The sequence below is a fragment of the Leptodactylus fuscus genome, unplaced genomic scaffold, assembly GCF_031893055.1.
Source record: "Leptodactylus fuscus isolate aLepFus1 unplaced genomic scaffold, aLepFus1.hap2 HAP2_SCAFFOLD_606, whole genome shotgun sequence".
Classification (NCBI taxonomy): domain Eukaryota; kingdom Metazoa; phylum Chordata; class Amphibia; order Anura; family Leptodactylidae; genus Leptodactylus; species Leptodactylus fuscus.
Window position 1 is genome coordinate 1 of NW_027440638.1, and position 12,348 is coordinate 12,348.

General features: G+C 53.8%; 1 protein-coding gene across 1 annotated transcript in view; it reads right to left on the reverse strand.

Moving 5' to 3' along the window:
* Positions 1-9: 9 nt before the first annotated feature.
* Positions 10-12,348, reverse strand: part of LOC142188658 (ankyrin repeat and SOCS box protein 10-like) — a gene marked incomplete at its 3' end in the record, with an annotated part of 29,934 nt that continues 17,595 nt past the window's right edge. Inside the window, exon 5 of the mRNA XM_075261902.1 lies at positions 10-150. Coding sequence (XP_075118003.1) covers positions 10-150 — 141 coding nt within the window. The remainder of the gene's footprint in view (positions 151-12,348) is intronic.

The following is a 12,348-nucleotide window of genomic DNA, read 5'->3' on the forward strand; positions in this document are numbered from 1 at the left end:
CTGTAAGAGTGGGGCGGGCAGGGGGATCTGTGGCAGAGTCTCTGGGAGTCGTCCCTCCAGGTGGGAGCGCAGAGCGCAGCGGCACAGGTGTTGCAGAGAGCGTGGACTGCTGGACAGTGAGAACACGGACTGGAAGAAGTGGGGATGTTTCTGGAAGGAAGAATAGCTGAGAGTCATGAGCAGAGCAGGAAGGCAATCCCCAGGGGCCCCCCAAACCCCAGGGCCCCCAATCCCCAGAGCCCCACGCCCCCCAATCCCCAGCTCAGCTCCACACACTGTATAGCGGTCGGACACTGTTACCGCAGCTCAGCTCCACACACTGTATAGCGGTCGGGCACTGTTACCGCAGCTCAGCTCCACACACTGTATAGCGGTCGGGCACTGTTACCGCAGCTCAGCTCCACACACTGTATAGCGGTCGGACACTGTTACCGCAGCTCAGCTCCACACACTGTATAGCGGTCGGACACTGTTACCGCAGCTCAGCTCCACACACTGTATAGCGGTCGGGCACTGTTACCGCAGCTCAGCTCCACACACTGTATAGCGGTCGGGCACTGTTACCGCAGCTCAGCTCCACACACTGTATAGCGGTCGGGCACTGTTACCGCAGCTCAGCTCCACACACTGTATAGCGGTCGGACACTGTTACCGCAGCTCAGCTCCACACACTGTATAGCGGTCGGGCACTGTTACCGCAGCTCAGCTCCACACACTGTATAGCGGTCAGGGACTGTTACCGCAGCTCAGCTCCACACACTGTATAGCGGTCGGGCACTGTTACCGCAGCTCAGCTCCACACACTGTATAGCGGTCGGGCACTGTTACCGCAGCTCAGCTCCACACACTGTATAGCGGTCAGGGACTGTTACCACAGCTCAGCTCCACACACTGTATAGCGGTCGGGCACTGTTACCGCAGCTCAGCTCCACACACTGTATAGCGGTCGGACACTGTTACCGCAGCTCAGCTCCACACACTGTATAGCGGTCAGGGACTGTTACCACAGCTCAGCTCCACACACTGTATAGCGGTCGGGCACTGTTACCGCAGCTCAGCTCCACACACTGTATAGCGGTCGGACACTGTTACCGCAGCTCAGCTCCACACACTGTATAGCGGTCGGGCACTGTTACCGCAGCTCAGCTCCACACACTGTATAGCGGTCAGGGACTGTTACCGCAGCTCAGCTCCACACACTGTATAGCGGTCGGGCACTGTTACCGCAGCTCAGCTCCACATACTGTATAGCGGTCGGGCACTGTTACCGCAGCTCAGCTCCACACACTGTATAGCGGTCAGGGACTGTTACCACAGCTCAGCTCCACACACTGTATAGCGGTCGGGCACTGTTACCGCAGCTCAGCTCCACACACTGTATAGCGGTCGGGCACTGTTACCGCAGCTCAGCTCCACACACTGTATAGCGGTCGGGCACTGTTACCACAGCTCAGCTCCACACACTGTATAGCGGTCAGGGACTGTTACCACAGCTCAGCTCCACACACTGTATAGCGGTCAGGGACTGTTACCGCAGCTCAGCTCCACACACTGTATAGCGGTCGGACACTGTTACCGCAGCTCAGCTCCACACACTGTATAGCGGTCGGGCACTGTTACCGCAGCTCAGCTCCACACACTGTATAGCGGTCGGACACTGTTACCGCAGCTCAGCTCCACACACTGTATAGCGGTCGGGCACTGTTACCGCAGCTCAGCTCCACACACTGTATAGCGGTCGGGCACTGTTACCGCAGCTCAGCTCCACACACTGTATAGCGGTCGGGCACTGTTACCGCAGCTCAGCTCCACACACTGTATAGCGGTCGGGCACTGTTACCGCAGCTCAGCTCCACACACTGTATAGCGGTCAGGGACTGTTACCGCAGCTCAGCTCCACACACTGTATAGCGGTCGGGCACTGTTACCGCAGCTCAGCTCCACACACTGTATAGCGGTCGGGCACTGTTACCGCAGCTCAGCTCCACACACTGTATAGCGGTCGGGCACTGTTACCGCAGCTCAGCTCCACACACTGTATAGCGGTCAGGGACTGTTACCACAGCTCAGCTCCACACACTGTATAGCGGTCGGGCACTGTTACCGCAGCTCAGCTCCACACACTGTATAGCGGTCGGGCACTGTTACCGCAGCTCAGCTCCACACACTGTATAGCGGTCGGGCACTGTTACCGCAGCTCAGCTCCACACACTGTATAGCGGTCGGGCACTGTTACCGCAGCTCAGCTCCACACACTGTATAGCGGTCGGGCACTGTTACCGCAGCTCAGCTCCACACACTGTATAGCGGTCGGGCACTGTTACTGCAGCTCAGCTCCACACACTGTATAGCGGTCGGGCACTATTACTGCAGCTCAGCTCCATACCAGAACCTGGGATACAGTGAGCTGCTTTGGTCAGTCGGTCAGCCCCAAGTAAGATGGCATTTTTCCCCTTAGAGGCAGGAAATACAATAAAGTCCCTAGATAAGAACCCCCAAGAAGGGGAAGTCATTGAAGACGCTGCAAAGAGGCGCTGGCGGAGCGCGAGGAGTTTTATTACAAGAAGAAACATTCCTTCACGTCCTCTTAATCATTAGGCCACCAATGAAGGGACACAAGTTCTTTTGTCTTCTGAACGTGACCTGCTGCTCGGAGTCAGAAATAAACTGGACTTCTCTTAGTCGTTGGCACATAAATGCAACGTGTACGAGTCCCTACACATTGTACAGGATCCGTCATCTGGGGGATTCAGAAGAACCGGATCGGTCTCCTATCCCGCTCTTATCTCTTCCAGCAGATCCTGGTTAGTAATGACCCCACAAGATTGGAATCTGACAGAATGGTAGTTGGTGGGGCAGGTGGTGGGGAGCCATTAGAGAACAGTCTGGATACGGCGGCAGCTTTTCCGTTTCGGAGCCAGGTCTATAAGAGATCACAAGATGAAATTTGGTCAGTATCAGACCCACCGAGCTTGACGGGGAGACAAACATTCAGCAGCTCTGACGATGGTCCAATAGCTCCACTATCTGCTGGGCCACTCCTGAAAATCAGCAACGATGGCCAGAAGCTCCTGGTGTCCTCCATCACAATTCTTCTCTGAGAAGGTCAATCTTCTAGAATAATAAGCACAAGGACGCAGCAAGTCCTCCCCTCCAGTTCTTAGTGATAGAATTGCCCCTACGGCACAGTCAGAAGCAGCAACGATAAAGACAAGTTCAGGGTCAGGGCGAGTCTGGAAAGGGGTTGGGGTCAATTTGGTCTTTAGACAAAGGACGACATCCTGAGCTTGAGAAGGCCAAACCATTGCTCTTCCCCTTGTCCTGGTTAATGGATTGGTGCGGTTAGAGCTGAAACATTCTTAATAAACCATCTGTAGGAACGAGCAAATCCCACCAGCCCTGGACCTCTTTCACGTTCCGTGGGGTTGGCCAGTCAGTGATTGCTGGAATCTTACAGAAGTCCACCCGCTGTCCTACAGTAGAAAGAACAGAACCCAAGAAGACGCCGTGGCACAACTCTGACATGGTTTCGGTATTCTTCTTCAGAGTCGGAGGAGATTAGTATATCATCCAGATAAATGACTACAAGCTGATCTAGCAGAAGATGTCATCAATGAAATGCTGAAAGGTGGCGGCTGCGTTACACCGTCCAAAAGACATGACTAAGTACCCAAAGTGTCCACAACCAGATCTGAATGCCGTGTTCCATTTATCACCAGGTCTTACATGCACCAAATTATAGGCAGCACATAGGCAGGTCCCGGTGCAGCATCCTGGAGTGCCGCTACTTCTGCTGTTTGTCTGTTGTGCTTTTCCTTGTTATTTTTCCCCCTTCACAGTTCAAAACCCTTGCCTTGGTTCAGCCCTGGCCAATCACAGGTCAGTGGGCGGGGTTATAGGAGACTATAGTCTTTCTGGAGACTGTTGAAGACCAGTCTAGTAGTAGCAGTCACCCTGTGCAGTTCCAACACCTCAACATCCACCAACATCCCAGGTGGGGAGTGGTACGAGAGGAGGAGGAGTTGTGGACTTAAATCCCCGAGCCTGTAACACCTCTGAGCAGCCTCCTACAACCAAGGCAGGAGGATGGAACTGTGCACTACTACTCCTATCTGCAAGCGACCGCTGCTGCTCCTCATGTCAGGTAAGAAACAGTTACCTGGTTCACTGCATCCTGGACACCTGAGTCATGCCTGCACCACCATCACACCGGCTCAGAGAGTAAGAGGTCCCCAAGAGAATACTACTACCACCATCACACCGGCTCAGAGAGTAAGAGGTCCCCAAGAGAATACTACTACCACCATCGTACCGGCTCAGAGAGAAGAGGTCCCCAAGAGAATACTACTACTACCACCACCATCATCACACCGGCTCAGAGAGAAGAGGTCCCCAAGAGAATACTACTACTACCACCACCATCACACCGGCTCAGAGAGTAAGAGGTCCCCAAGAGAATACTACTACTACCACCACCATCATCATCACACCGGCTCAGAGGGGAGAGGTCCCCAAGAGAATACTACTACTACTACCACCATCACACCGGCTCAGAGAGTAAGAGGTCCCCAAGAGAATACTACTACTACCACCACCATCATCATCACACCGGCTCAGAGGGGAGAGGTCCCCAAGAGAATACTACTACCACCACCATCACACCGGCTCAGAGAGTAAGAGGTCCCCAAGAGAATACTACTACTACCACCATCGTACCGGCTCAGAGAGTAAGAGGTCCCCAAGAGAATACTACTACCACCATCGTACCGGCTCAGAGAGTAAGAGGTCCCCAAGAGAATACTACTACTACCACCACCATCACACCGGCTCAGAGAGTAAGAGGTCCCCAAGAGAATACTACCACCACCATCACACCGGCTCAGAGAGGAGAGGTCCCCAAGAGAATACTACTACTACCACCATCACACCGGCTCAGAGAGTAAGAGGTCCCCAAGAGAATACTACCACCACCATCACACCGGCTCAGAGAGGAGAGGTCCCCAAGAGAATACTACTACTACCACCACCATCACACCGGCTCAGAGAGTAAGAGGTCCCCAAGAGAATACTACTACTACCACCACCATCACACCAGCTCAGAGGGGAGAGGTCCCCAAGGGAATACTACCACCACCATCATCACACCGGCTCAGAGGGGAGAGGTCCCCAAGAGAATACTACTACTACCACCACCATCACACCGGCTCAGAGAGGAGAGGTCCCCAAGAGAATACTACTATTACCACCACCATCGTACCGGCTCAGAGAGGAGAGGTCCCCAAGAGAATACTACTACCACCACCATCACACCGGCTCAGAGAGGAGAGGTCCCCAAGAGAATACTACTACTACCACCACCATCACACCGGCTCAGAGAGGAGAGGTCCCCAAGAGAATACTACTACCACCACCACCATCACACCGGCTCAGAGAGGAGAGGTCCCCAAGAGAATACTACTACCACCACCATCACACCGGCTCAGAGAGGAGAGGTCCCCAAGGGAATACTACTACTACCACCATCACACCGGCTCAGAGAGGAGAGGTCCCCAAGAGAATACTACTACCACCACCATCACACCGGCTCAGAGAGGAGAGGTCCACAAGAGAATACTACTACTACCACCACCACCATCACACCGGCTCAGAGAGTAAGAGGTCCCCAAGAGAATACTACTACCACCATCGTACCGGCTCAGAGAGAAGAGGTCCCCAAGAGAATACTACTACTACCACCACCATCATCACACCGGCTCAGAGAGAAGAGGTCCCCAAGAGAATACTACTACTACCACCACCATCACACCGGCTCAGAGAGTAAGAGGTCCCCAAGAGAATACTACTACTACCACCACCATCATCATCACACCGGCTCAGAGGGGAGAGGTCCCCAAGAGAATACTACTACTACTACCACCATCACACCGGCTCAGAGAGTAAGAGGTCCCCAAGAGAATACTACTACTACCACCACCATCATCATCACACCGGCTCAGAGGGGAGAGGTCCCCAAGAGAATACTACTACCACCACCATCACACCGGCTCAGAGAGTAAGAGGTCCCCAAGAGAATACTACTACTACCACCATCGTACCGGCTCAGAGAGTAAGAGGTCCCCAAGAGAATACTACTACCACCATCGTACCGGCTCAGAGAGTAAGAGGTCCCCAAGAGAATACTACTACTACCACCACCATCACACCGGCTCAGAGAGTAAGAGGTCCCCAAGAGAATACTACCACCACCATCACACCGGCTCAGAGAGGAGAGGTCCCCAAGAGAATACTACTACTACCACCATCACACCGGCTCAGAGAGTAAGAGGTCCCCAAGAGAATACTACCACCACCATCACACCGGCTCAGAGAGGAGAGGTCCCCAAGAGAATACTACTACTACCACCACCATCACACCGGCTCAGAGAGTAAGAGGTCCCCAAGAGAATACTACTACTACCACCACCATCACACCAGCTCAGAGGGGAGAGGTCCCCAAGGGAATACTACCACCACCATCATCACACCGGCTCAGAGGGGAGAGGTCCCCAAGAGAATACTACTACTACCACCACCATCACACCGGCTCAGAGAGGAGAGGTCCCCAAGAGAATACTACTATTACCACCACCATCGTACCGGCTCAGAGAGGAGAGGTCCCCAAGAGAATACTACTACCACCACCATCACACCGGCTCAGAGAGGAGAGGTCCCCAAGAGAATACTACTACTACCACCACCATCACACCGGCTCAGAGAGGAGAGGTCCCCAAGAGAATACTACTACCACCACCACCATCACACCGGCTCAGAGAGGAGAGGTCCCCAAGAGAATACTACTACCACCACCATCACACCGGCTCAGAGAGGAGAGGTCCCCAAGGGAATACTACTACTACCACCATCACACCGGCTCAGAGAGGAGAGGTCCCCAAGAGAATACTACTACCACCACCATCACACCGGCTCAGAGAGGAGAGGTCCACAAGAGAATACTACTACTACCACCACCACCATCACACCGGCTCAGAGGGGAGAGGTCCCCAAGGGAATACTACTACCTCCACCATCACACCGGCTCAGAGAGGAGAGGTCCCCAAGAGAATACTACTACCACCACCATCACACCGGCTCAGAGAGGAGAGGTCCCCAAGAGAATACTACTACCACCACCACCATCACACCGGCTCAGAGAGGAGAGGTCCCCAAGAGAATACTACTACCACCACCACCATCACACCGGCTCAGAGAGGAGAGGTCCCCAAGAGAATACTACTACCACCACCATTACACCGGCTCAGAGAGGAGAGGTCCCCAAGAGAATACTACTACTACCACCACCATCACACCGGCTCAGAGAGGAGAGGTCCCCAAGAGAATACTACTACCACCACCATCACACCGGCTCAGAGAGGAGAGGTCCCCAAGAGAATACTACTACCACCACCATCACACCGGCTCAGAGAGGAGAGGTCCCCAAGAGAATACTACTACTACCACCACCATCACACCGGCTCAGAGAGGAGAGGTCCACAAGAGAATACTACTACTACCACCATCACACCGGCTCAGAGGGGAGAGGTCCCCAAGAGAATACTACTACTACCACCATCACACCGGCTCAGAGGGGAGAGGTCCCCAAGAGAATACTACTACTACTACCACCACCATCACACCGGCTCAGAGAGGAGAGGTCCCCAAGAGAATACTACTACTACTACCACCATCGTACCGGCTCAGAGAGGAGAGGTCCCCAAGAGAATACTACTATTACCACCACCATCGTACCGGCTCAGAGAGGAGAGGTCCCCAAGAGAATACTACTACCACCACCATCACACCGGCTCAGAGAGGAGAGGTCCCCAAGAGAATACTACTACTACCACCACCATCACACCGGCTCAGAGAGGAGAGGTCCCCAAGAGAATACTACTACCACCACCACCATCACACCGGCTCAGAGAGGAGAGGTCCCCAAGAGAATACTACTACCACCACCATCACACCGGCTCAGAGAGGAGAGGTCCCCAAGGGAATACTACTACTACCACCATCACACCGGCTCAGAGAGGAGAGGTCCCCAAGAGAATACTACTACCACCACCATCACACCGGCTCAGAGAGGAGAGGTCCACAAGAGAATACTACTACTACCACCACCACCATCACACCGGCTCAGAGGGGAGAGGTCCCCAAGGGAATACTACTACCTCCACCATCACACCGGCTCAGAGAGGAGAGGTCCCCAAGAGAATACTACTACCACCACCATCACACCGGCTCAGAGAGGAGAGGTCCCCAAGAGAATACTACTACTACCACCACCATCACACCGGCTCAGAGAGGAGAGGTCCCCAAGAGAATACTACTACCACCACCACCATCACACCGGCTCAGAGAGGAGAGGTCCCCAAGAGAATACTACTACTACCACCACCATCACACCGGCTCAGAGAGGAGAGGTCCCCAAGAGAATACTACTACCACCACCATCACACCGGCTCAGAGAGGAGAGGTCCCCAAGAGAATACTACTACCACCACCATCACACCGGCTCAGAGAGGAGAGGTCCCCAAGAGAATACTACTACTACCACCACCATCACACCGGCTCAGAGAGGAGAGGTCCACAAGAGAATACTACTACTACCACCATCACACCGGCTCAGAGGGGAGAGGTCCCCAAGAGAATACTACTACTACCACCATCACACCGGCTCAGAGGGGAGAGGTCCCCAAGAGAATACTACTACTACCACCATCGTACCGGCTCAGAGAGGAGAGGTCCCCAAGAGAATACTACTACCACCACCATCACACCGGCTCAGAGAGGAGAGGTCCCCAAGAGAATACTACTACCACCACCATCACACCGGCTCAGAGAGGAGAGGTCCCCAAGAGAATACTACTACTACCACCACCATCACACCGGCTCAGAGAGGAGAGGTCCACAAGAGAATACTACTACTACCACCACCATCACACCGGCTCAGAGGGGAGAGGTCCCCAAGAGAATACTACTACTACCACCATCACACCGGCTCAGAGGGGAGAGGTCCCCAAGAGAATACTACTACTACCACCATCACACCGGCTCAGAGAGTAAGAGGTCCCCAAGAGAATACTACTACTACCACCATCGTACCGGCTCAGAGAGGAGAGGTCCCCAAGAGAATACTACTACCACCACCATCACACCGGCTCAGAGAGGAGAGGTCCCCAAGAGAATACTACTACCACCACCATCACACCGGCTCAGAGAGGAGAGGTCCCCAAGAGAATACTACTACTACCACCACCATCACACCGGCTCAGAGAGGAGAGGTCCACAAGAGAATACTACTACTACCACCACCATCACACCGGCTCAGAGGGGAGAGGTCCCCAAGAGAATACTACTACTACCACCATCGTACCGGCTCAGAGAGGAGAGGTCCCCAAGAGAATACTACTACCACCACCATCACACCGGCTCAGAGAGGAGAGGTCCACAAGAGAATACTACTACTACCACCACCATCACACCGGCTCAGAGGGGAGAGGTCCACAAGAGAATACTACTACTACCACCATCGTACCGGCTCAGAGAGGAGAGGTCCCCAAGAGAATACTACTACTACCACCATCACACCGGCTCAGAGAGTAAGAGGTCCCCAAGAGAATACTACTACTACCACCATCACACCGGCTCAGAGGGGAGAGGTCCCCAAGAGAATACTACTACTACCACCACCATCACACCGGCTCAGAGAGGAGAGGTCCCCAAGAGAATACTACTACTACCACCATCATCACACCGGCTCAGAGAGGAGAGGTCCCCAAGAGAATACTACTACCACCACCATCACACCGGCTCAGAGAGGAGAGGTCCCCAAGAGAATACTACTACTACCACCACCATCACACCGGCTCAGAGAGGAGAGGTCCCCAAGAGAATACTACTACTACCACCATCATCACACCGGCTCAGAGAGGAGAGGTCCCCAAGAGAATACTACTACCACCACCATCACACCGGCTCAGAGAGGAGAGGTCCCCAAGGGAATACTACTACTACCACCACCATCACACCGGCTCAGAGAGGAGAGGTCCACAAGAGAATACTACTACTACCACCACCATCACACCGGCTCAGAGAGGAGAGGTCCCCAAGGGAATACTACTACCACCATCGTACCGGCTCAGAGAGGAGAGGTCCCCAAGAGAATACTACCACTACCACCATCACACCGGCTCAGAGAGTAAGAGGTCCCCAAGGAAATACTACTACTACTACCACCATCACACCGGCTCAGAGAGGAGAGGTCCCCAAGGGAATACTACTACTACCACCACCACCACCACCATCACACCGGCGCAGAGAGGAGAGGTCCCCAAGGAAATACTACTACTACCACCACCATCACACCGGCTCAGAGAGGAGAGGTCCCCAAGAGAATACTACTACTACCACCATCACACCGGCTCAGAGAGGAGAGGTCCCCAAGAGAATACTACTACTACCACCACCATCACACCGGCTCAGAGAGTAAGAGGTCCCCAAGAGAATACTACTACTACCACCACATCACACGGGCTCAGAGGGGAGAGGTCCCCAAGGGAATACTACTACCACCACCATCACACCGGCTCAGAGAGTAAGAGGTCCCCAAGAGAATACTACTACTACCACCATCACACCAGCTCAGAGAGGAGAGGTCCCCAAGGGAATACTACTACTACCACCATCACACCGGCTCAGAGAGGAGAGGTCCCCAAGAGAATACTACTACTACCACCACCATCGTACCGGCTCAGAGAGGAGAGGTCCCCAAGGGAATACTACTACCACCATCGTACCGGCTCAGAGAGGAGAGGTCCCCAAGAGAATACTACTACTACTACCACCATCACACCGGCTCAGAGAGGAGAGGTCCCCAAGAGAATACTACTACTACCACCATCATCACACCGGCTCAGAGAGGAGAGGTCCCCAAGAGAATACTACTACCACCACCATCACACCGGCTCAGAGAGGAGAGGTCCCCAAGAGAATACTACTACCACCATCGTACCGGCTCAGAGAGTAAGAGGTCCCCAAGAGAATACTACTACTACCACCATCACACCGGCTCAGAGGGGAGAGGTCCCCAAGAGAATACTACTACTACTACCACCATCACACCGGCTCAGAGAGGAGAGGTCCCCAAGAGAATACTACTACTACCACCATCATCACACCGGCTCAGAGAGGAGAGGTCCCCAAGAGAATACTACTACCACCACCATCACACCGGCTCAGAGAGGAGAGGTCCCCAAGAGAATACTACTACCACCATCGTACCGGCTCAGAGAGTAAGAGGTCCCCAAGAGAATACTACTACTACCACCATCACACCGGCTCAGAGAGAAGAGGTCCCCAAGAGAATACTACTACTACCACCACCATCACACCGGCTCAGAGAGGAGAGGTCCCCAAGAGAATACTACTACCACCACCATCACACCGGCTCAGAGAGAAGAGGTCCCCAAGAGAATACTACTACTACCACCATCGTACCGGCTCAGAGAGGAGAGGTCCCCAAGGGAATACTACTACTACCACCATCACACCGGCTCAGAGGGGAGAGGTCCCCAAGGGAATACTACTACTACCACCACCATCACACCGGCTCAGAGGGGAGAGGTCCCCAAGAGAATACTACTACTACCACCACCATCACACCGGCTCAGAAAGAAGAGGTCCCCAAGAGAATACTACTACTACCACCACCATCACACCGGCTCAGAGAGGAGAGGTCCCCAAGAGAATACTACTACTACCACCACCATCACACCGGCTCAGAGAGGAGAGGTCCCCAAGGGAATACTACTACCACCACCATCACACCGGCTCAGAGAGTAAGAGGTCCCCAAGAGAATACTACTACTACCACCACCATCACACGGGCTCAGAGGGGAGAGGTCCCCAAGGGAATACTACTACCACCACCATCACACCGGCTCAGAGAGTAAGAGGTCCCCAAGAGAATACTACTACTACCACCATCACACCAGCTCAGAGAGGAGAGGTCCCCAAGGGAATACTACTACTACCACCATCACACCGGCTCAGAGAGGAGAGGTCCCCAAGAGAATACTACTACTACCACCACCATCGTACCGGCTCAGAGAGGAGAGGTCCCCAAGAGAATACTACTACTACCACCACCATCACACCGGCTCAGAGAGAAGAGGTCCCCAAGGGAATACTACTACTAGCACCACCATCACACCGGCTCAGAGAGGAGAGGTCCCCAAGAGAATACTACTACTACCACCATCATCACACCGGCTCAGAGGAGAGGTCCCCAAGGGAATACTACTACCACCA